The 26,240-nt window shown below is 38.1% G+C and overlaps 1 protein-coding gene across 1 annotated transcript; it reads right to left on the bottom strand.

Moving 5' to 3' along the window:
- ZNF197 (zinc finger protein 197) lies at positions 1–8,850 on the bottom strand. Its single transcript, XM_063114342.1, has 5 exons — positions 8,461–8,850; positions 7,097–7,256; positions 6,622–6,713; positions 6,218–6,344; positions 1–2,873 (listed from the first exon to the last, which is right to left on the bottom strand). Exons 1-5 carry the CDS (start codon positions 8,848–8,850, stop codon positions 553–555), a joined length of 3,090 nt encoding a protein of 1,029 aa, XP_062970412.1. The 3' UTR covers positions 1–552.
- Positions 8,851–26,240: the final 17,390 nt, after the last annotated feature.

Below are 26,240 nucleotides of genomic sequence, written 5' to 3'. Positions count from 1 at the left end.
GAAACTGAAGCTTAGAGGCTGACTTATTCATAACATCACATAGTTGGTAAGAAAAAGAGCCAGGACCCATGCCTATGTCTTCTGATTACAAATTCATTGTTCTGCTTAGGTTCTCTGCAAATAGCAGCCTCTTGTTCACCCAACTCCACATCTGACATGTCAGGATCATACTGTCTGTATAGATTTGCTATAGCAATCATGCTATCTTTAAAACTATACATATTTTCAGAAACAATGTCCACCTTTTAAATACAAAGATAGTTTTGCTCTCATTTACAACTACATCATTATAAGACATAAATCCGGTTTCTTCAGAGTACTCAATCACTCCAAGGTCTCTTTCCAGGGTCATAACAAACAGTCCGTAACAGAGTATCCTTTAACTAGAGTTTGAATTATATGTTCGTAATTTGAAAGTCTAGATTAACTTTCTTTCACATGCAACTCACTTGTCTATAAAAGCATACAGCATGAATGTTTTTCCTCATAAGAACTTTGTATCATTACAGTTACATGAGTAGGTAGAGATTCTATTCCGTTTTACTCGTGACACTAGGTTTTATGAATCTCTACCTTGGACTCACTGGTATTTTGTAGCCAAAAGAATTCTTCCAAGGTATGGATTTTTTGTTGAAGGTGAAGGTTTGAAGTCTGAGAGAATTCTTTTTCAGACTCATCACATTCACAAGGGTTTTCATCTGTATGAATTTTCTGATGTACAGTAAGGTTTTTTCTTTGCCTAAAAACCTTATTACAATCATTACACCCATAGGGTTTCTCCCCTGTGTGGATTCTCTGGTGACCAACCAAATTCCTCTTAGAAGTAAAGGATTTCCTACATTTCTCACATTCATAGGGTTTTTCCCCAGTGTGCATTCTCTGATGTACAACAAGGTTTTTATTCTGACTAAAGTCTTTTCCACATTCATTGCATTTATAAGGTTTCTCTCCAGTGTGGATTCTTTGATGTACCATAAGATTTCTACTCGACGTAAGGACTTTTCTACATATATGACATTCATAGGTTTTTTCCCCACTGTGAATTCTTTGATGTTCAATAAGGTTTCTGTTGTAAGTAAAGCCTTTCCCACACTCATTACATGCATATGGCTTCTCACCAGTATGGATTCTCTGGTGGGCTATAAGGTTTGAGCGGTAACTGAAGACTTTCCCACAATCATTACATTTATATGATTTTTCTCTTGTGTGAATCCTCTGATGTCCAATTAGGCTTTTCTTCAGAATGAAGCATTTGCCACACTCATTACACTCATAGGGTTTTTCACCACTGTGGATTCTCTTATGTTCGATGAGGTTTCTGTTCGAACTGAAAGCTCTTCCACACTCACTACATTCAAAGGGCTTTTCTCCAGTGTGGATTCTCCGATGTACAAGCAAGCTTGAATTATAACTGAAAGCCTTCCCACAATCCTCACATTTGTAGGCTTTCTCCTGTGTATGGAGTTTCTGATGGACCATGAAACTTTTGCTCATAATAAAGGTTTTCCCACACTCTAGACATTCATATGGCTTCTCCCCATTGTGAAGTCTCTCATGGTCAATGAGGTTTCTGTTGGAACCAAAGACCTTGCCACAATCTTTGCATTCATACAGATTCTCTCCAGTGTGGAACCTCTGATGTAAAATGAGGCTCTTCTTCAAAATAAAAACTTTCCCACATTCATTACATTCATAGGGCTTCTCCCCATTGTGGAGTCTCTGATGGTCAAATAGGTAAGCACTCTGAGTGAAGGCTTTCCCACATTCAGTACATTTATAAGGTTTCTCTCTGCTGTGCATCCTCTTATGGTCAATGAGGTTTGACTTAGAACTGAAAACCTTCCCACACTTTTTACAACCAAAGGTTTTCTTTTCTGTGTGGACTCTCTGGTGTAAGAGGAGGCTTTTACTTCGAATGAAAACTTTTCCACATTCTTTACACTTGTAAGGGTTCTCTGCACTGTGGAGTCGCTGATGGTCAACAAGGTAAGTGGTCTGAGCAAAGGTTTTTCCACACTCATCACATTTATAGGGTTTTTCCCCAGAGTGGATTCTCTGGTGCAAAATGAGGCTCTTCTTCAGAATGAAAGCTTTCTGACACTTGTTACATTTATAAGGTTCTTCCCCTTTATGAAGCCTCTGATGGTCAATGAGATAAGCATTCTGAGAGAAAACTTTCCCACACTCATTACATTTATAAGGTCTTTCCCCTGAATGGCGCCTTAGATGTATAATAAGGCCTGAGTGCCTATAGAAGCCCTTTCCACACTCCTTACATTTGTAAGGTTTCTCCCCAGTGTGGATCCTCTGATGGTTTAGAAGGTAAGCACTTTGAGAGAATGCTTTCCCACATTCATTACATTTATAAGGTTTCTCCCCTGAATGGTTACGTAAATGCATTAGAAGGCTTGAACGCTGAATAAAGCCTTTTCCACATTCCTTACATTTATGAGGTTTCTCGCCAGTGTGGATTCTCCGATGGTTTATAAGATGGGAGATTTTATTGAAATGTTTACTACATATATCACATTTATAAAACTTCTTTCCTTCAGTACCTATCAAACTTTCAGAAACAGCTGAACCTAAAGTCAAACTGTCTCCAAATTCCTTCCACTTTTGGCCTCGTTTTTCCAGTGTAGTCCTTTTCTTCTTGTCTCGTTCACAAAGGGAACCATTCTTCACTGTATCTACCCTTTCCCCTGTTTCATTTCCCCACTGACTTGCCAAAACTTGCCATTCACACTCTTCCTCAAATTCAAGGACCTGGGGAACACATCCTTGAAGTCTTTTTGAAGTTCCTTTCTGAGAGTCTGCTCTTTGAGAAACACTTGGCTTTGATGTCACCTCCTCATTTTCAGTCATGGCATCCCACTCTGGGAAAAGGAATTAAAAATGCAAATGTTACCGGGTCCCAATGTTTGTGAGAACAGGATCTTCAAATAACTTTAAAACATACTAAAAGGTTATACTTTTATATGCATACAAAAAGGAGAAACTTTTCATTGAATGAAGGTACAAAACAGAATGCTACACTGTCAGGATACTGTAAACTGATTGACATTCAACTTGCTCTGAGATATTCCTAAGTTCTTTAGGAAGCAGATGGAAAGATACAAATGATGCTGAGAAAACAGACACAGGAAGAACCAGAGAGAGAACATGGGATCTTATGTAGGTATTTCAGATTTGAGGCTAAGGAAGCTGGATAGAAGAGGAAGAACCGTTTGGCTTAGAAAAGAATTCTCATTTTATATTCTTCATGTTAGGAAGACAGGAACTTTAAATGAGGGGAAATATACCTAAGGATTCTGAAAAGCAATTTTTAATTTGAAAAGTCAAGGGCATGAACAATTTTTAATTAGTTGAAAGCAATTAATCTACAAGAAAAAAAATCCATTAAAAATCAACATAATTCTTAGAATTCATATATAATTCTTTCTATTCCTTTTAAAATTGAAAAATAGAAATTTTAAAATTCATTTCACAAAAAAATCATGTCTGTTTTGAACTCCCTTAATTAGACATAAAAGGTAAGAGAGGAAATACAGAATGAAAAGTAAAAAATACAGAGAATCAAAAACAAAAAATCTGTAAAATGATGCTGAGCTAATTAATCTTTAAGGTCCCTTTCTACTATAACATTCTCAAATATTTTTAAATGTAAAATTATTTTTATAAAAATGTTTTCAAAGTTAACTTTCAAACTACCGAAGTTTTAGAAAACTTTTGAGCTAGTTCCCCAAATTATCTAGTAAGTAAAGTTATGTGAATAATAGTTAACATTATCTTATCTTTGAATACAACAATACTTTTGGTCTACCTAACAGAGACAAAAGACACAGGAAAGGAATGTAGCTATTTTATTTCATTATAAGCTTTAAGTTTATGAGAGGGTGAGGATGGGAAACATCCAATAAATATTAACATGAACTATGGACATTCTTAGGTCAGGCCCTCATATCTCACCTGTATTGTAATTATCAGTGTAAATGTCTCTCTCTCTCCAACTTCTACATACTTTAAGGCATGGGCTAAGCCTGATATGGGAGGTTCTCAATATTTCTTGAATACTTTCCTTCAAATTCTAGTCCTATCTCTTGAACAAGATTCCTATGTCATTCTGTATATCAAGATAAATTGACAAATATCAAGACAAATTAAAGCTTAAATGTCAAAGTGGAACAATAAAAGTATCTGAAGAAAATACAGGTGGATTTTTTTTAATGTATGGAGAAAAAGACCACAAAGACCATAAAGAAAAATATTCCTTGTCATGATGAAGTCTCTCATGAAAAATAGAACAACAAAAAAAGAAAAATACTGCCAAATTTGACTACATAAAAGATTTTTTTTAAGGCTTAAAAAGTAGAAATTCATAAATAACACTGAATGGTAAACAAATAGGAAAAACATATGCAACACTTGACAAAAGGTTAGCAGTTCTAATGTATAACAGAAACATACAGGAAGAATATAAATAGGAGTAAAATGACCAATAAACATATAAAGAGATTACCACCGCACCAACAGTCAAAATATGAAAAACAAACAAACAAAAGATAGCATTCTCCATCCACCTAGCAAAGATTTAATTAAAATATTTGACCAAATCATAAGCATATACAGGGTAAATGAGCCCTTTTGAACTCTTTTTGTGGGACTTTAACCGGTACATCATTGGGAGAAAGCAGTTTGGTAACATGTATCAAAGTATAAAATCTACAGAATGTCTGACCCACTGTCACCACTGCTGAGATACTAAAGGATATATTCTCATGAGTGTAAAAATATACAGTCTAAATTACTATGAACAATAAAATAATAAGGTTGTTGGGCAGAAAATTAATACACAAAAATATCAGTATTTTCATATAAACAGTCAATTAGATAACATCAGAAAAGACGCCAATTCCAAAAAATAAAAGTTATGAAAAATATGCAAGATCTAGATATTAGAGTCAGAAAATCAAGTTCAGAATAACTGGAGTTGGAAAAGACTTCAATTCCAAAGAATATTATCAGAAATATGCAAGATCTAGGAGATTTTAAAACATGCCTCAAACATACAAAGGCAATACAGAAAAAATGGAATGGTACGTAATGTTCTTGAATAGGAACATTCAGAATCATGAAGCTGTCAATGTAAAGTATGATAACCAAACAACGGAATACTAAGCAGCCATTTAAACTGATACTATAAATCTGTATTTCATTCAAAATTAGATCTTGTAACTGATTCCTTTGTGTTTAATGTCTATTTCTCCAAATAAAATCCTGTCTTCTTCAAGTTCCAGCACAAATGCTACCTCCTCTATGTCCTTTCCTAATTTCTGAGAACGGAACTGGCGGCTTTATCCTCTGTATTTCATCACACCAGGCTTATGTACTCCTAGACCAATTATTTTACTCTGCCTCGTATCTGTTTATTCTTTCTATATTCATCTCCCAAACCGTGGTGAGCTATTTAAAGGCAGAATCACACCATTTTCATATATAATGTAGTTGCACTACATTATAGGTATTTAATGTTTGTTTGAAGCATTTGTGGCTAATAAAATTTTTTTTTTCTTATTTTATTATTACCAATCAAAGAAATATACTTTAGAATAAACAGACATTATAACTTTAAGATATTATATTAGCAACAATTTAAAAGAATGGAATTACTCAGTGCAAATGAGGGCAGAGCAAAAGGAGTGTTCTACATGCTACTGATAAGAGCAGAGAAGACAGGAATCTCTTGGAAAGCAATTTGGCAGTATGAAGCAAGAGGCTTTAAGCAATGCAAACACTTAGGCCTAATAACTATACTTCTGAAAAAGAGTAAGAATGAGATAGATGATTATCACAGCAATTATCCAAAACAAGGAAATGGCTAACTGCATTATGGTACAAATTATGTACCCAATACAGACAATATCTGCAAAAAGTTTGTAATATGACAGTGAGGAGAATGCAAGGAAAGCAAGCAAAAATCTGTATACACAAACATATATTTGAACAATGTAAAAAAAAATCTGAAACACATAGAAGAAAACAAAAATATATCAAAGTGTTGACAGTAGTTATCTGCAAATAGTGGGGTTAAGGAAGATTTTTTTTTCTTCTTTCTAACATTCTATGTTTTCCAAAATAAGTATATACTACTTTTATAATCAGAAAACAAATAAAGGCTGATGAAATAAAGGTAGGAATTATGAGAAGATAAGGTCCTTACCTAGGGAGGTCACATTTCCATAATTCTCCAGCATCACATCCCAGTATAAGGCCCTCTGAATTGGGCCCAGACATGCCCATTCCTCTGAAGTGAAGCATACTGATACCTCCTCAAACATCACCAACTCCTGAAATAACGGGTGTGTATGAGGTTACCAACATCCAGGAGCTCCCCTTCTGAAAGGTTCCTTTCACTTCTGGGGAAGTGATACATTGTGAGGCCATGAGACAGGCAATGGATATCAGGGAGATATAAGGAGATCCCATGTAAAGTGTGTCTTCCATTAGCAAGGACCCTGATTTAGAGATGGGAACTGACTGGAAAACCAAACACTATGGTTAGAGAGGGTACTTCAGCCACAATGAGGTAGTGCATCGAGGAAGGAAAGAGGATGCAAACCTTACCTGAGGCTGGGCTGTTAGGAGCATTAGTGCCATCAACTGATTTCTTGGGTTCTCTTCCTGGGATAGGGCAGAAGCTTCAGGAGCAGGAGAATCTGAGGAAGGAGAGAAAGCTTTACGTGAGATTACTGCTGCTATTACTTACCACCTCAAGTCAAAAATCTCCTATAAATTAGCAATTCAGAAAGATCCAGAACTCCCAGGTCTAGGCAATGATGGCTATAAAATGACCTACAAACTTTCTCTGAGTGACCCCCATGTGAAAGGCTAGAATAACACAAAGAGTAGCAATAGGAATGGATACAGGGTCAGAGTAAGTAAGGAAAGGACAAGAGGGAGAACAGCAACATCAGAAAGATACTGGCATGGTAAGGGATTCCTATACAGATTAGGAGAGGAAGCAACTCCCTGGGAGTACGGGGATGAGCCACAGAAAGGGTCCTGGAAGAGTCCAAAGCCAGGGTCACTGAGTAAGTACCATGCTGAGGATCCTGGAGGTTGAACACCATTGGGTCAGTAAGAGGACTTGGGCAAATTTCAGGTGACACGTGGCTGCTAGTGGGTGTGGGAAGAAGTGCTCTTCCTAGAATGTTCATCCCCTCTTGGAGAGTGTCCTGGTCCTGGATAAGGACTGGAACCTGGGAACAAGCAAAACAAAATAAGCTGGCCTTTCCTGTACCTCCAGAAAATGGACTCACCTAACCACCATGGACCTCTTTCTGCCCACAATCTAGAACTGTGAGATCAGAGAGACCCACCTCAAGTATGGAGTAGTAAAGCTTTGCATTGCGAACAATGGAGCTGCCCTCTAGCCCCACTCATGGCACTGGTGACCTCTCTCAGAGGAGACTGTACAGAACGTTGGGTGGGAACAGAAGCCAGACCTGGGTGTAGTTAAGGAGGGAATGGGAAGTAACAAGCAGTAATTAAGAGCATGGATTTTAGCTTCAGATCTATTTTTAGATCAGACTTGGGTTCACTCACATCTCTCCTTATTCACCCCTTTACCTATTCTTCCTGCACCAATACAAGCAATACTAGAGAAGGCACCTAGACACCTGGCTTTGCTGCTAGCTAGATGTCTGACCTAAAGCAATCCATTGAGCCTTTTCTGCCTCAGTTTTCTTCTCTCTCAAATGAGGAGGATTGATCAGTCCTCACGTAATGAAATATACAGCTCTAAAATTCATTTTCATAATTAAAATAAATAAACAAGCCTATCCTTGATGCCACTCCCAAGTTTGAGCTATGATTCAGACTTCTTATATAGAAATGTTTCTAGTGGGCTACAAATTTATGGAAAGAAATCTCACATACACAAGAGACTATATTAAGATCCCAATCTAATAACACCTTATCCGAAGCAAGTATTTCAATCGCTTGGCTTGCAGAATCTCCAGCAGGGGCACACAAGGGGAGGTCTTGCCACATCTGGAAAGCTTCATTCTTTCTACACCACTGCCTTTTATACTCATTTTATACTTATATCACCATTTCAAACAGACATACAAAAACAATAAATACATATGCTTCTGTTTAGGGAGACACTTATAAACATTATGTTCTTTACATTCTTGAAACAAATTCAGTATTAGCAAGCACCACCCAGGGGTTCAAAGCGGAGTCATTGCTTTGTACTGATTCTGAGTTGGGCACAAAGACTTCAATCATAAATACATTTCTCTGCAAAGATAGTCTATGGTCTGAATAGCTCATGAACCTGCTTTAATCGGCATTAGGGCTCCTAGAGTGCTATTAATTGTAAATAAAAATCACAGGATCACCCTCTAGCCCAGCATCAATTCTTTCCTTCCCTTCATCCCAACGCCCCCTCCCCCTCACTTTTACTGCTGGTCCATCAAGGTCTTTCTGTAGCTCCTCTACCAGGGCCACAGCCTCCTCGCCACTCCCAGGGCGATGGAGCTGCACCCAGGTCCGAATCTCCCCGGGCAGGATGTTCAGGAACTGCTCCAGCACCAGCAGGTCCAGGATCTGTGCTTTGGTACGAGCTTCTGGCCTGAGCCACCGGCGACAGAGCTCCCGGAGCCGGCTCAGTGCCTCCTGGGGTCCAGATGTCTCATGGTAACGCAGCTGTCTAAAGTGCAGGTGGGAGGTCTCCCAAACAGAGGAGCTGCTCCCTTGGAAGCTGGTTCCCCATTTCCAGGTATCATCCTTTCCTTTCACAAGACCTTCTTGTCTCAGACCATTGTGGCCCCAATTTTCTCTTGTCATTGTTGTCGTTTAAGGAGGGCTCCTCTGCAGGTCCCTTAATCCTTGCTTGATTTCTTCCTTAGAGCTTGGAGGATATCATCTACAAGACCTTAAGAAATCATTGTTAAAGTTAACCCAAAGAAATAACCAAGCTTTCCAGACTTCAGTCATTTCCCAATAATAAAGTGAACCTCCTTGAATGCAAGGTTCTAGTCCCTGGAGAGTGCTTCGCCTGACAGAACCCCCTGCATAAGACCCTGGGGACACAGACACTAAAGTTACCCAGGCCATGCTAAAACCAAACGTATGAAATTTCTTTAGTCATTATTCACAGGATCTCTTCCATCTAATTACAATAAACTCTTTATCTACTGCTCTAGCAATGGGCATCCTGACCTCTCCTATGTGACTGAGAGCAAGTTCCCTCACTTCTGAGTCTTAGTTTCTCAACCTGTAAAATACGGAAAATAGTTCCTACTTTATAGGGTTTTTGTAAGAATTTGATCTCTAAATACATTTCAAGTTTTTGAACAGTGTTGGTACATGTTAGTTATGATCTTTCTGTAACTAGCACTCTTTCCTATGTTAAGTAGAGTCAATAAGTAATCGCAGTCTTAATCCTGATACATAGATAAAATCCTAACACCACCTCAATTAACAAAGAAAGGCTGAATTAAGTTCTGTGTAGCTTCATTGTACATACTTTTAATTCTCTGAAAATATCTGTTAATCAAAATATCTGGATAAATTTGGATAAGGTTTTATTATATAGAACTTAGGCTTATTACTCTCTAGAAATCATCTGTTTTTTAGAAATAACATTTACTTTCTTGATTACAAAACAGATATCTTGTAAAACCAGAAAACATACACAAAACCAGAAAAAAAATCACTGCTGTTATTTTGGATATGTATGTCCAGTCTTTTTGCTAGCAACAATTTGGATCACAAGATTGGATGTGACTGTACTGCCCTGTAACTTGCTTTTCTCACATATTATGTTGTGAACATATTAAATACAGATGGTCCCCAACTTATGATAGTTCGACTTATAATTTTTGACTTCACAATGGTGCAAAAGCAATACGCATTCAGTAGAAACCATACTTCGAATTTTGATACCATACAACTATTCTGTTTTTCAATTTCAGTACAGTATTCAATAAATACATGAGAATTCAATACTTTATTGTAAAATAGGCTTTGTTAAGAGGATTTTGCCTGTAAGTTGCTGTAGGCTAATATTAGTATTCTGAGCATGTTTAAGATAGACTAGGCTAAGCTAGTGGGTTAGATTTATAAAATGAATTTTCAATTTACTATATTTTGAACTTATGATGGGTTCATTGGACGTAACCCCATTGTAAGTCTAGAAACATCTTCATTCTTTATTATTTTTAAGAGCAGTATGAATCCATTCATACTTAAGTAGCTCCCTGCTGTTAGATATTTAGATTATTTTTAATTTTCCCCTATTATACATAAGGCCACAATGATTATCCTTGCTAATGAATTTTTGGTTATATCTCCACTTATTTCTTCAGAATAAATTCCTAGAAGAAAAATTGTTGGGCTGAAGGATACAAATATTTTTAAACTTTCAAGGTTTTAACAACTACATCACCATCAGTAACACATAAAAGCACCCTCATTAATTTTATTTAACACATAGACCCTTAAAGAGCTTGCTTATAACCAAGCAATGGAGACAGAAATATAAACACAATTCCAATATAATGTGTAAGTATATCTAATAAGAGAACATACAAGCACAGAAGGATTCATGAAAGGTAACTTTGGACTGAGCTTCAAAGGAAAAATAAAAAGATCACTGAAATATCAGGAAAGCCATTCTGGGAAGAAAGAACCTGTATTTTCCTTTTTTTTTTTTTTTTTTTTAAATGACCGGTAAGGGGATCTCAACCCTTGGCTTGGTGTTATTAGCACCGCACTCTCCTGAGTGAGCCACGGGCCGGCCCAGAACCTGTATTTTCAAAAGCAAGAGAGTGACAGCCCACATAGATCTGATAAAAATGGGCTTCGCAAACCAGAGAAGTAAAGTAAACTTTGGAGGGCAAGATTGTAGAAGCAGAGCAGAGAGGTAAACAGAAGTCAAATTCTAAAGGCTCTTGAGAGGCAAAATAAAGAGGTGACCATGTCCTATAAGTGATAAGCAACCATTAGAGAGAGGTTTTACTTTATGTTCTTCATTGTTAAATAGGCAATATATTCACTTAGTTCAAAATTTAAAACTAAGTCTGGCCAGTTGGCTCAGAAGATTAGTGTGTAGTCTTGTGACACCGAGGTCAATGGTTTGGATCCCCTTACTGGCCAGCCACAAAAAAAAGCTCAAAATTTAAAATTAGAAAATTAGAAAATGCATACTGCATAAAGTTTCCCTCTCTCCATTAATTTCTTATGTACCTTTCCAGCTATTTATGTACATACAAATGTGCAAGTATATTATCTTGTATTTCCCTCTTTTCACAAATGGTAGAACACCATGAGTAATCTGCTGCATCTTCCTTTTCATTGTACCTTAGAGATCTCTCCTGTCAGTACACAGCCCCTGACCCCATTTGTATGGATGAATGGCATTATTGCATGGATGTATCATGATTTATCTTCTCCAGCACTGAAGAGACATTTAGGTAGTTTTCAATCTTTTCTTATTATCAACAATATTATATCATAAATAACCTTAGGCATACATCAATTTGCATGTGTAGTCATACATAGGAAAAGTTCTTCAAAGCAGAATTGTTGGGTCAAAGGTATGTACATCTATAATTTTGATACTGCCGATTAGCCCTCATTGGGACTGAACCAATTTACAATTGATACTTCCATCAGCATGAGCTTTATGGGACTGCCTATTTACTTACTTTCTCACCAATACAATTGTCAAAGTTTGGGATCTTTGCCAAATTTCTAACTTGCACTTTGAGTAAATGACTATATTGAGTCATTTATATTTTCTTTTAGATTAACTATTCATAGATTTACTCATGTTTCTATTGGGGTATTGGGTATTGTTAATTTGTACACACTCTTTATATCATACTAAAATTTGTCCTTTACTTACAATGGGAGTGGCAAATTTTCCCCAGTTTGTTACATGTCTTTGTGACTTTTGTCACATGTTCATGTGACTTTGTTTATAGTGGTTTTTGCCATGCAATCAATCTTTTATGGCTTCTGGGTTTTGTGCCATAATTAGAAGGTCATTTCCCACTCTGGGCATGAAGAGAGTCTTAAATGGGGTCAGGATTTTATTTTTGTTTTGGTGGCTGGCTGATAAAGGGATCTGAACCCTCGACCTTGGTGTTATCAGGGGGTCAGGAATTTATAAGGGAAGATTGATGGGGAAAGTAAGAGTGAATATTAGGAAGGCCAGGTAGATTTTTGCTGCAATAGTCTAAACAATGATTAAGTTCTAAATAAAGTAGCAGTAGAAATAAGACAATTGAGAAAAACCTGGAAATTGATCTGGGGATGATGGAAAGGAATTTTTAAAAAGGATTTGAAATAATTTTTTTACAATAAATTAAAAGAATTCTATTTACATTTACTTTGTAGATAAAAACAACAAATCCTTAAACATACATTTTGTCTACTTCTCACAAAAGGTTTATGAGGCAGAAGTTAAAAAGAAAGGGGCTGGCCTGTGGCTCACTTGGGAGAGTGTGGTGCTGATAACACCAAGGCCATGGGTTTGGATGCCTGTACAGGGATGGCCGATTAGCTCACTTGGGAGAGCGTGGTGCTGACAACACCAAGTCAAGGGTTAAGATCCCCTTATCGATCATCCCTTAATAAAAAAAAAAAAAAAAAAAAGAACAAAAGGCTGAGAAGAGCTAAGTGATTCATCAAGCTATTAAGCTGTGGGAGCAAATTCTGAATTCAGGAATTCCAATTCCAAACGTCCAAAATAATTCCATCTAAGAGACTTATGAAACCCAAACAACAACTGTTCTAAAACAATGGTTTCCAAACCTTAGCTTTAATCTGGCAAGCTGCAAAAAGAGAAAATAACTATACAGTCACTGACAGGCTGGCAATGACTTTTTTGCAAAGGACAGCATTTATTGAGTTTACAGTCTTAGTACTTAGTGTTAAAATGTATTCTCCTAAGTAATGGTGGTATGGATGGTTTGTTTGCTTTTTAAATACTATCATATTACAAAATTAAAAGATGACAATTGGTCCATCCCTTTAAAAAAAAAAGTCCGTTCCCAGAAGTTGGGGGCCACTGCTCTAGGAAAATATCAAACTGTTTCAAATGTGCATCAGCCTCAGAGAAAACTGAGGAAGAGCAGAATGGCCTCAGCTGAGGAACCTGGCCACTGAGGCACCTGTTCTCCAAGCCGCAACAGAGTCTATTTGACTTGAGCACCAGTCCACAGACACGTACAACTCACAGGTGCTGCCCTAAATACCGCCCCCGAGCCGGCTGCGTGCCCAAGCCGAGGCTACGGCGTCGACCCCCACACTGAGATGAGGAGATACCGTGCGGCGAGTCAGTGCTAGGGAGGGACTGGCGACGGGTGTGCGGTCTTAACAAGCTCAGGCCCCCGTCCCGGGCTGCCCTCCGCGCACGCCGACCCGCCCCCGAGCCCACCCCGCTCACCGGGGGCTCCCGCTGCGGCTCCAGCCTTGGGTACCGCCGCCTCGGCGCCAGGCAGCTAAAAGATGACACAGGAATGGGACGCAGCAGCAGCCAAAGTTCAGAATAATGGCCGAGCCGCGGATACCACGATTTCCGGTTGTTCACCACCGCCCCCCACGCCTTCGATCCCCGGCTCTCTAGGAAGCCACATCTCTATGATTCGTTGCTTTTCCTAGAGGAGGCGAGGAGGGGCGGAGCTACTGGGTTGTTAGGTCTTCCTTCCAACGAATGAGTGGGGCTGCTGCGTTTCAGACCGGAAGGATGCAGAGATGAAAGCCAGGACCCAGGACCTCAGGATGCTTATTGCCTCCGGAGAGAGTTGGACCTTTGTGTTTTAATTTGCATTGAACTTGAGGTTGGTAGAGAGTAATCTTTCCTATGTCCGTATGGCCTAGTAGGTGACTTTTCTGATCTCTTCTTGAACATATGGCATTTCTTACTGTAAATAATAACATGAATTATAAATCGCTCCCTTGTGAATTCGCTTACTGTGGGTGTATCTCTTGCCCAAAGGATGAGATAATGGAGCTTCGGTATTAAATAGTAGTCAAGTTGAAGCTGCAAAGTCATGAGCAAGTGGGGGGACACCCTCTCTCCTGAAAGAAGTGGTTATTCCAGTTGTCTATCACCCTGGGTAAAGTTAGGTGAATATAAAGGAAACTGAAACTGTGATTCTCTCTTTGGTCCTCTCTCTTAGGTTTGGACTTCTGGAATTGACACCTCTGTATGGGACTAAGGCTGGAACCAGTCTTAAAAAAGGCAAGGGCCATATCCATATGGATCCCATGTATACCAACTCCTAGCACAAAGCTGAAGGCATACTCGATCTGCCATCTAAGTAGTAGATGAACCTTTGTTGAATGAGCAAGGTTCACATTATTATGTTTATTTCTATATTTTCTCCCCTGGCTTCCATTTAAACACTTGCTTAAACGTTTCAGACTTTACTCATTTATTAATTTATTCAACAACTATTAACTAAGTACCTACCATGTTCCAGACACTGTTCTAGCTACTAGGGACATAAATGAAGATGTAGAGTCACTGCTTTCTTGGAGCTTACATTTCTAGTGGGTAGACAGAAAATAAGCAAATACAAAAATGTGTCAGTGAGTGATGATGCTAAGAAAGAAGGTAAGGAGGACCCAACAAAGGAAACTGACAAGCAGCAGCCAACCAAGCAGGAGAAACCAAGAAATAGTACTTTATGATTGTCAAAGCATGAATGAGTAGATTCTAAAATATTAATGAATGTGGTCCATGTTCCTCCCACACTAAATTATTTTACTTGGAACGTATGGCTCCCTTCTCCTTCCCTTCCTACCCAAGTAGACAGAGGTTATTCACTATGGTACTAAAAACAAAGGGGACAGACTAGACTGTTAGATAAATAGAAGCCTTGGGAAACTGGAAGACATTCTTGCCTAGCAAGTGTTTCTGCCAGGAAGGAAGAAAGGAATGAGAGGAGTCAAATTACCAACTATATTGTGGACCACTGACCAATGAATCTGCAATCATCCATACTCCTACCAAGCAGTGCCCTGGAAGCATGTAACCACGGAGTTATCACCTAGTGAGGATCAGCAATTGCTAATGGTGAGCCCAGAGCTCCAGTTTTGTCATTCAGTTTGTGCCCTGAGATTCTGCCTGGTACCCATCTGACAGTCAGGGAACTTGAAGCACCCTCACCCCTGCCCCAAGATGAAAGACCTGGTAACTTCGTGGAGCGATGGTGGTGGGAAAGGAATACCCCATCCTTGACCAAGATGCAACTACATGAAACCTGCAAAAGGTGGCCCAGAGAGCATGGATAGTGGTGGAATAGAACACATAAGCCTCCGCTTCACACACACACACACACACACACATTCCTGGTGTTTGGAATTCCCCATGTACAGGTGAAAAAACTAAGCAAACAAGAAATAAATGAGTTTGAGATAGGCATTTGAGAAGAGACTGGAGGCAAAGGACTGATAGTTCAAGCAGGGCTGAGAACTCAGAATACTGATACACTAAAACTAAAATCCCAGTTTGAATAGAAAGGTTGTATTTGTCATCTTTCTATAAAACCTCATTTTACCAGGGTTGTTTTAAATGTGAATTGGAATGTGATTGACAAGGATCTTGTATAATGACATAAATATATATGTGTGTGTTTTCTATTTTATAGTTTTCCGTTCTGTTCTTTATTTCATTTCTTCTGCTTAGGCTGATTTTAATTTGGTCCCTTATTCTAGTTTCTTAAACTTTGCTCTTTTCTAAGATAGATATTTAGTGCTATAATTTCCCTCTAACCACTGTTTTAAAAACACTCCATAATTTTTGATGTTTTCATTTTCTGAGTCAGTTCAAAATACTTTCTGCTTTTTTATTTCATCTTTGACCTATGTGTTTATAAGTGTGTCATTTAGTTTTAAAATATTCGAGTTTTTCCAGAAATTTTTCTGTTATTAAATTCTAATTTAATTCTATTGTGGTATGTTCTGCTTTTGCTGAGGAAGCGTTCCTTAAGTGTCACTTAGGTGAAGTTGATTGCTGGTATTGTTCAAAATCACTTTATCTTTGCTTATTTTCTGTCTACTTATTCTATCATTTATTGAGAGATGTATTGAAATCAACTATAATTGTGGATTTGCCTGTTTCCTCTTGCAGTTCTATCAGTTTTTGCTTCATGTATTTTGAAACTTATTAAGTGTATTATGTCCTCTTGATGAATTGACTCCTTTTCATACTTTTTGTTTGTATATAAAGCAAACTTTATTATGACAGCATTTGAAGGAACTAACCTCATGTATTAGTCTATAACAAAATACCATAGACTGGGCGACTTAACAGACATTTGTTTCTCAGTTCTGGTGGTGGGAAAGTCCAAGAATCAATATGGTGGTAGATTCGGTTCTTAGTGAGAGCCCTCTTTCTGGTTTGCATGCTCATAATATCTATAAAAATGGAATTATATTGCAGTCAGTTTAGTTTTATTTTGTTATTTTCTTTTTTAAAACTTTTCTCAGGAATAACAGGAAGTTTCAAAAATAATTAAAAGTAATGAGCTCCTGTGTACCTTTGCTCAGTTTCCCCCAGTGGTCACATCTTGCATAACTATAGTACAATATCAAAACCAGCAAATTGACATTGATATAATCCATAGAGCTTATTCACATTTCAGCAGTTTTATATATACTTACTTTGTGTGTGTTTGTGTGTGTGTGTATAGTTCTATGCAGTTTTATCATATGTGTAGCTTCATGTAACCATGACTACAATCAAGATACACAATACCATTACCTTAGGGCTCTCTTGTGGTATTTCTTTATAGCCACACCCACCAAAACCTCCCCCCACCATCTCTAATCCTTGCAACCGCAAATCTGTTCTCTATTTCTATTAATTTTAAGAATGTTATATGCATGGAATTATGCAATGTGTAATTTTTTCACATTGTCTTTTTTCATTCAACATAATTCCCTTGAGGTTCATCCAAGTTGTTGTGGGTATTAATAGGTCCTTTTAATTGACACATAGTATTCCACGGTATGGATATACCATAGTTAGTTTTAACCATTTATCCATTCAAGGACATTTAGGTTGTTTACAGGTTTTGGCTTTTATAAATAAAGCTGTAATGAACATTCATGTAGAGGTTTTGTGTAAATATAAGTTTTCACTTCTCTGGTATAAATGCCCAAGAGTACAACTGTTGGGTCACATAAGTGCATGCTCAGTTTTACAAGAAACTGCCATATGTTTTTCTAGAGTTCTTATACCACTAGCAATGTATGAATGATTCACTTCTGCACATCCTCACCAGCATTTTGTGTCATTATTATTTTTCATTTTAGCCATTCTGATAGGTATGTAGTGAAATCTCATTGTGATTTTAATCTGCATTTCCCTAGTGGCTAATGATGTTGATCAACTTCCCTGTGCTTATCTGCCATCTGTATATCCCCTTCAATGAAATATCTTTTCATGTCTTTTGCTCATTTTTTAATCAGGTGATGTGTGTGTATGTGTTTTACTGAGTTTAGAGGGTTCTTTGTATATAGTAGATATAAGAAATGGCCTTTTAAAAAATCCCTGGTCATATTTTTTCCTCAGATATCTACTTTGTCTCATATCAATATAGCCATTCATTTTCTTTTTAATTAGGGGTAGCATGATATATCTTTTTCTATCCTTTTAATCTTTGGATCTTTATATTTAGTGCTTCTCTTGTAGGCAGTATATAATTGATCTTGTTTTATCCAACTGGACAATTTCTGCTTTCTAATTGAGGAGTTCAAACCAGGACTTGGCAAACTTTTATCTACAAAGGGCTAGATAGTAAATATTTTAGCCCCTATATAGTCACTTTCCCAACTACTGTATCTTGCCATTGTAGCATGAAAGGAGCCACAGACAGTTTATAAACATATGGGCATGGTTATTTTCCAATAGTATTTTATTTACTAAAACAGGCAGTGGACAGGCCCATAGTTTGCTGACCCTTGGTTTGGATCATTTACGTTTAATATGATTATTGATATGACATTAAGTCTGTCATGTTGCTCTTTCTGATTCCATTATATCTCCTTTTTTGATAAGCTGTACTTGTTATTTTAATGACTACTTTACGATTTATAGGATGTACCTTTAACTTATTAGTTTACCTTCAAATGATATACCACTTTCTGTATAGCAGCAGTTCTCCCTTGGGGGCAATACTGAGAGATATTTTTCATTGTCATGACTGGGGATAGAATCTGGTAAACATTCTACAATGCACAGGACAGACTCCCAACAAAGAATTATCTGATCAAAAATATCAATAAGGCCAAGGCTGGGAAAATCCTTATTTCCATCTGGTGTCATTTTTCTTCTGCCTGAAGAACTTCTTTAACATTTCTTGTAGTGCAGGTCTGCTAGTGATGAATTCTACTAGCTTTGTAACATCTGTTTTTGAACAATATTTTTGCTGGTCTTGAATTCTAGGTTGGCAGTTTTCTTCTTTTAGTACTTTTTAAAATTCTGCTCTACCGTCTACAAGCTTACACTGTATCCAAGAGAAATCTGTTGTGATCCTTACCTTCCTTACTACATACCGTCTTCTTTTTGACTGTTTTGAGCAATTTAATTATGATGTCTTGGATTTATTTATTTATTGATAAATCCAAATTCTTTGGATTTATTCTATACCTTATTGTTCTCCACTACTAAGACAAATCCCTTCTGAATACTCTACCCAATGCACAAAGGAATTGACATTTTTCAGTCTGGCTTATGAGAACAGACATTACTCCTGGCTGTTTTTGTCCCTCAAATAGTCCCTTTTGCACCATTCCCTCTAATCCTTTGGGATGGATCTTTCCCTGGCCTCAGATAAGTTTCCTCATATACATATACCAATAAATACTCTGCTAAATATCCTCGAGATCCTTCACAGATCCTCAGTATTCTCTGTGCAGTTCTCCCTCCAGCACTCTGCCTTGTGAACTCTATCTGCCTTGGTTTCCTTAAATTCCCAGCTCTGTCTCTTTGACTCAGGAACTTCGCCAGGGTCCACCTGGGTCCCTCCTCTCTGTGCTGCTGTCTTGGGAGCTGTCTCAAGACAATAAATCAGGGGGAAGCCAAACCCAGCCACACTAGGCAAGCTGCCACCACTGACCCAGGGCCCACTGGGGTCCTGAGGTGTGGAGCTGGGGGAAGCCAAATCCAGCCGCAACCAGGTAAAGAGCACACCAAAAACACCATTTTCACGCAGGTAGCCCACCACAGCCACCACAATTGCCATGGCTGCTGCAAAAGTAACTAGTCTCTATAGCAGAGTCACAGCCACAGGGCAGATGGCACGCCAGACTCTCAACTGCATTGACACAAAGAGAGGCACCAGCAGAGACTAAAAAAAAAGGAAGAGGTCCTCTCTCTCCACAAAGTACACTCCAGAGTAACAGAAGCAGCATCTAATTTATGATAATAGTCTGTCTCAGTACTGGACAGACCATCTAGGCAACAAACCAACAGAGGAACAGTCAATCAGAGAACAAATCTATGGTTATTAGAGGGGGAAAGGGGAGGGGAATGGCAAGACATTGGATAAGGGGCATAAAGAATAAGTATGATTTGTAACAATGACTATACTAATAAAAATTTTTAAGAAGTCAGGACACTTGTAGGGCTCACTCATTTGCTTCCCATCAGAGATCATTGTATTCTGTTGCTGATATCCAGTATCTTAAAAACCATTATTTCATATATATTTTATTTGGGATTTTTATTTCAGGCAGCAGTGTAATTCTGGTTCATGTAACCCTTTTATGGCCAGAAGTGGAAGACAGTCCTTCAGTTTTAGTATTGTCACTTTTTGTTTTATTCTTAACCCTTTATTAGAAGTGTGCTAATTTCCAAATGTATGTGATTTTGATTTCTATCCTAATTGCATCATTGTATAGAGGGCATTGTGCTACACTGTCTGGATTCTCCTTCAGATTTTCTCCCACCCCACCACCTTGCTAGAGGGGCTGGCTGAAACCCCTCAAATGTCAACCTTCTCCGGGAACTATCCTCAGTTGAAGTCCTCCTCACCCAAGGACATGCTTCTCTTCAGGCTGGCAGGGGTACAAAGGCCCAGACCTCTCAAGTTTGGACAATTCTGAAAGGCCATCCCAGTCTGACCAAGTCTGAAGCCTTTGTTGTGATTCAGCACAGCTAACTTCTCTCACTAATCCTGCTTTCTTTCCTCTCTCTACAGATGTTAATTCCAGTAACATTTACCAATAAATTTTCTGCATTATATCCTGTGTTTCAGAGTTTACTTGCTGAAAAGTTCAACTTAAGACATTGAAGAAACTTATTTTAAAATGTTTTTTAATTTTTGAATAACTGTGCCAAGTATACTTGGAAATGTGCATGCTCTAATTTGGTATTACTTTCTTGGTCTAGTGTTGCCCACATTTGAACCCCAAACTATGAGGATTGGGTCATGACTACAAATTAGTGACTTTTATTTTCTACTTAAAGCTCAGGACAAGTCCCACAAGCCTCCGTGCTGTCTTCTTTTGCTCCTGGCTTTTTCCTAATGCATGCATCCACTGAGGGCATAGTGTTGTAAGCACATGGGCTTCTTGTGGAGAGCTCAGTCCCAATTTTCCACCTCTTGTAAGTCCAAGGACTTAAATCCCACCCTTGTATGGCTGATAAAATCCAAGTCTATTGATTAACAAAACCACCAAACTGCCTTACGGCACCCAAAGGGATCCTCACCCACTTACCTTTCTGCCTTCACTTCCTCTTCATTTTTAGCTCTGAGGATTTATTTCACCTTCTTGGAAACCCTTTGAAAGGATGTTTAACTTTTTTTTTCTTTTTTTAGTTTATAGTCTCCATATATTTTTATTTTCATTTTACAAAACTCCAACATTAAACCATTGTGCTCATGATAGGAAAAGGGGTAGGGTAGCATGACATGGCATGGACATCAAAGAGGTTCCACCTTCAAAGGACTATCATTCCAAAGCAGAAATTTGTGCATACCCAGTTGGTACTGGAAGAGGATTGTCTAACTTTTATCCAGCATTTCTATGTGTTTTCTAGCCCAACAGCTTTATGATTATATAGCTTGCCATATTGTTCTATTCTTTTAAAAATATGAATCTCAATACACATAAAATTAAAATACGAATCTCTGCTAAATTCTTTGGTTAAACCAACACTACAAATGTGACAGCATTTTCTTTCAGATTCAGTAAGCTGGTTGCTAATTTGTCATATGATTATACAAACTTTTGTTTATGTCTCAATAATTTTATGATTTACAGGTTCTTCTGAGGGAAAACGTATAATCATCATTAAAATAGTCATGTAGAGTCAAGACTCCTAATGGAAATTTTTCTCTGATTCACACTGCAAAAGTTTTATTTTATATTGATTCCTAGGCCCCACTCCAGACATGCTGATGGGCCTGGGAAATTTATCTGTAGGTATGAAATTAACCCCTGTGATTTCCAAATTTGGAGTCCACTGGCCTTAGTGTCAGAGACTGGTTATAGCCTTTGTATGTCTATAATCCATATTGCCAAACTGCACTGTCTAGGTTTGAAGTAATCAGTGGGAGGAGTGGGAACTAGTCGGGTTCTGTATCTATGTTGCCCAGAAAGGAGTCTGCCATCTCTTTTTTCACCCCCCCAGACCTACCTTCTGGAACAAAGTTGGACTTCAGAGAGCATGGCTGGTTTTATATAGCCAAGTGAGGTCTACATAATAGTAGAGGTGTGAAACACGGATGAGTCCAGAGAGAGGGGATGAGACAAAAACTGGCTATATAAATCCTCCAAGGAAATAACAGAAGGAAAATTTCTAATGGCTACAGAGCCCTCATTTATGTATCATAAGTATGAAAATAAAAAACATCCGTGATTTAATAAGAATAGCTGATGTTTATTAAAGGAACTATCACTATTTCCTGCAAAAACAGGAAATATTTTATGACTCCAGTTTTATAACATCAGAGATGATTAAAGACAGTCTAGTGAATAAAACAATCTAACAATATGAGCATCCTTTTTTATTTATATTGAATGGAAAAAGTCATGAAGTCTGTCACTGAAGGTAGAGTTGTAATGAAATTTAATCATGGGATTTAGATTCAACAGAATTACTCAGCTACTTAAGGCTCTTTTTGCTTTCAATTTTCTTCCAAGGCTGAACACAGTACATACCATCAAAAAAATGTGTAAGTCCAGGGAGACACTTTCCTCTCTAAACTGCATTCTTTGTTGTAGGGTAGATGCTGGACAGATGCCCTATTCCCCCCTCCCTTGCAGAGTTCCCTCCCTCCTCCCTGGGAGGCTGCCCCTGGCCAAGGCAGTTACCCAAGGAAAGGCACATCCCCTTTTGACAAACAGAATGTTGGAAGAAGCAGGACACTAAGTAAGGAAGCAAGCAAGCACTCAGACACCAGATTAGTCAGTAGATTAATTTATCTACCTAGGCATATCTTGGGTGTGCCCTGAGTTATGTGACCTGTGTGAGGGTTTGCACATAAGCCTGAAAATGATTTATATTCCTGCTTTGATCTGTTAACTATAGAACTGCTGTATGTACTCCAGGGTGGTATGGACTTCTTACCAACCAGCCACCACTGGTGCTTCTCATAAGTCTAATAAATCAGTGTCTCTACCTGCTGGACCTCTGGGTGATTTCTTTGGAATAGGTAAACACTATGTGAGTGCCTTCTCAGATTTGGGGCTCCCGCATTACATCTGTCTTACATACTTCCCTTTAATCGAAGCTATATAAAATGGAATTTTATCTCATATCTTCCTCTCAACTAAAAAGAGCATATATATTTTTATTCTACACAGGAGTAATTCTACACAACCAGGATGTCTATGGCTAAGATATTGCCTCAACATATTCCTCAGGAATATTCAGGGTACTAAAAACATAAATCTGAGTGCACTGGAGACCAGCAGATGATAGAGAGGGATAGGCAATACACAGTAGTCTAGTGACGTATATTTCAAAAGAGCTGGGTTTTTGATGGAGATCAGAGAAGAAATGGCAGTACAGAGAAATACATGGGTTAAGCATGAGATAAAAACTAGCAATTGAGGGACTGCAAAGGAAGAACTGCCCTTAGGGAACAGCCGGGTTTCTATCAAAACAAGAAGGTAAAAAAAACACATTCAAAAAGACAGCTCTGAATTCCGGAGAGTATCATGAAAGGGCCTAAGAGGATGGTAAGGGCTGACTGAAGTAACAGCAGGCAGTCCTGGCAGACTTCTGGAAGAAGGCAGGTGATCAGTTCAAGTTATATTGCAGAACATTTATCTGAAAAGGTGCAGGAACTTGTCATAATTTACTCCTGCAGCTCAAGGCAGGTACCAGCCTAGAATATGGGTGAATGCTTCCTCAAGGGACTATAATCCTAGCTTGTCTGGAGCAAGAAATGTGAAAATCCCCTGTATTCAGATCTCTGGGTATGAGATAACATTATATCCTTCCTAAAAGAGATTTACTCTTGAAGATCATGAAGTCTTTTAATATGAAAGATGAAAAAGAAAGTCTATCTGAAGAAAGAATTTCAGACACTGACACAGTGATGAGAAAATGTTTTGGTCAGAGAATATCTGCTCAGCAATATAGGAAATATCAACAACTCTGCTCAGCGATGATAACAGTCCTATCCCGTGAACACCCAGCAAATCTGTTCCAGGCCCTCTAAACCCTGTTTTGAACAATCATGCAAAGAAGGACTATTACATGGCAAAATTCTGTGCAAACCACTATCTTATCAAAATAGGATAAAACCAGACAATCCTTTTTCACACAAATATACAACCTCTATACCTTTCATTTCTTTCTTTCCAGTAAGAGCAAGGAAGAAATATATAATCCTTAAAACTAAGTTACGAGGTACAGAGATAGGCCATAAATCTCACTCACAGAAGATTGATAGCAGCTTCCTTATGAATCCATGGTCAAATAATTGTCCAGATTCAATTACCTTTCATAGAGGTGGCTACCTAGAAGAATCCTAACTGGCCTCTCACTCACTTAAAGAACCACCATGGTGAATAGAGGCACTTTGGTATAATGATGAAAGCATGAACTTCAAAGTCAGATCTGAGCTCAAATCCTGGCTCCAACAATTTACTAGCCAGTCACCTAACCTCATTGAGACTCAATTTTCTTGTACAAATATTGGGAGGATTAAATGAAATAACATATATCCTCAATAATTCCTGAAACAAAAAATCACTGTGTTCATAAGACAAATGGCATTGGTGCTGGGATTTACTGTATACAATGACAGGAATGGCTGAGTTTAGAATAGGGAGATTCTAAGTGTTCCCAGATGGATTTTGAGCTAATGACTTAAAAGTTTTAAATACTGGTTGAGAATGGTTGAAGGCCCTCCTGGAAGGGTGGACATAAAGAAAGGCAAGGAAACTGGTGAGCATCTGTTGTACTGACTGCTCAGCATCCTTCCCTCCCGTCTTCTGAAAAAGATTGCTACAATCGAAGATTCTTAGAAGTAGAATTAAAGTTGATAAATCAAAGATTGTAGCAATCTTTCCCAGAAGATTAAAAGAAAGGAAGCAGATGAGAAAGCTTCAGCTCCTTTCCTCACTTCCTGACTTTGAAGGAGTTGTGTTAAGAAAAGAAGCTTGTAGCTGTGGCCACTGTCTTGCAAGCATGAGATTAAAAAAAATGAAAGCCAATATGCTAAAAATTACAGAGTTAAAATGGAAGTTTGATGAACTTCTGAGTTGCCAAACCAAACTCAGAACAGCTTACCTCTAGACCTCCCCTTAAGTAAACAATCAGTGTTCTTGTGGTCTAAGTTACTAGTACTTGTAATTCTGTTCATTACACCTGAAAATATCCTAAATGGTACCTGATGCAAAAGTTCTGAATCACTCTCTAAAGCATTTAGAAGCACTGTTCCAATGTCGCGCGTGCGTGCGTGCGTGCGTGCGTGCGTGCGTGTGTGTGTCTTTTCGTGACCGGCAAGGGGATCGCAACCCTTGGCATGGTGTCGTCCGCACCGCACTGGCCAGCCCACGGCAGGAGTGCAGCCACGAGTGCACCACGCGGTCGGCCCCAATGTCTTATTCTTAAGAGATCATTATTTACCATATGCCAGGCTTGTCATACATTACATGCATTATCTCATTTAATCCTCACAACAACCCTGTGAGGTAGGTAGTTATTACCTTTCTACAGGTAAGTCTGAGGCTTGGAGAAGTTGAAGGACTTGTCCAAAATTGACAAGCTAGTACATGGCAGACCTGGAGTTAGAACACAGATCTCTCCAACCCCAAAGTATGCCCTTTTAGCTACTAAGCTCTACATAACATGTGAAGGCACAGTTTTCCACGTTTTATATTTAATGGTAACTGCATCTAATTAAAGTTTTTGAGCCAATAATTGTTTCAATTTCATAAGGGTATATTTTTTTCTGGTTGTCTAGACATATATTAAAAAGAAGGAGCCTAGGTAATTCTCCATCATCTGCAGATCCTTCCATAACCATAGGAAAAAGAGATGCAGTAAATATTTGCTCTGTTCTTTAAAAGTGGTTACAGACTTTGTTGACAACTCTACAGTCAGCTTTAAACTGAAAAAGACAAAGGATTGGTGTTTACAATTTAGAGCCTAAACAGGAAGCAGGCTCTAAAAGGAAGTGACTTGCTCATGGTTCCACTGCCTCTAAGTGCCAGCATCAGGGTGCAATCCCAGGACTTTAGACTCTACATACCGTGTGCCATTCATAACACTGTTGAGTGAAAATGACCATGTACTCACTGTATTTAAAAAATACTGTACTTTTCCCCTGAATATAAAAGTAGTACATTCTCATTGTAGAAAATCTAGAAAGAATAGAAAAAAATAGAAATCACCTATAATCCTATCACTTAGAGATAATCCCTGTTTACATTTTGGTTTGGTTTACTTCTGCCCATTTTTTCCAGTGTATAAATCTTTTTTTACATTTGGATTATATTTGTTTTTTCTTTGTCTTCCACTTTTCCAAATCATTTTCCCAAGGCATTAAATATTCTTTTAAAATGTTTTAAATGGTTTTAAAACCATCACACGGATAGAAAATCATTCATTTAAACCCTGTACTGTTGAAAATCTAGTTTTCTTTTTTCAGTTATATACAATGCCGGCATGAATATCCCTTTTGTTAATCTCTTTCTACTTCTAATTATTTTTCCTGATATGGATTCTTAGAAGTAGAATTAAAGTTGATGAC

Source organism: Cynocephalus volans, chromosome 11, assembly GCF_027409185.1.
Source record: "Cynocephalus volans isolate mCynVol1 chromosome 11, mCynVol1.pri, whole genome shotgun sequence".
Classification (NCBI taxonomy): Eukaryota; Metazoa; Chordata; class Mammalia; order Dermoptera; family Cynocephalidae; genus Cynocephalus; species Cynocephalus volans.
The sequence above is the reverse complement of the archived record's forward strand: the minus strand, read 5'-3'. Positions and strand labels throughout refer to the sequence as shown.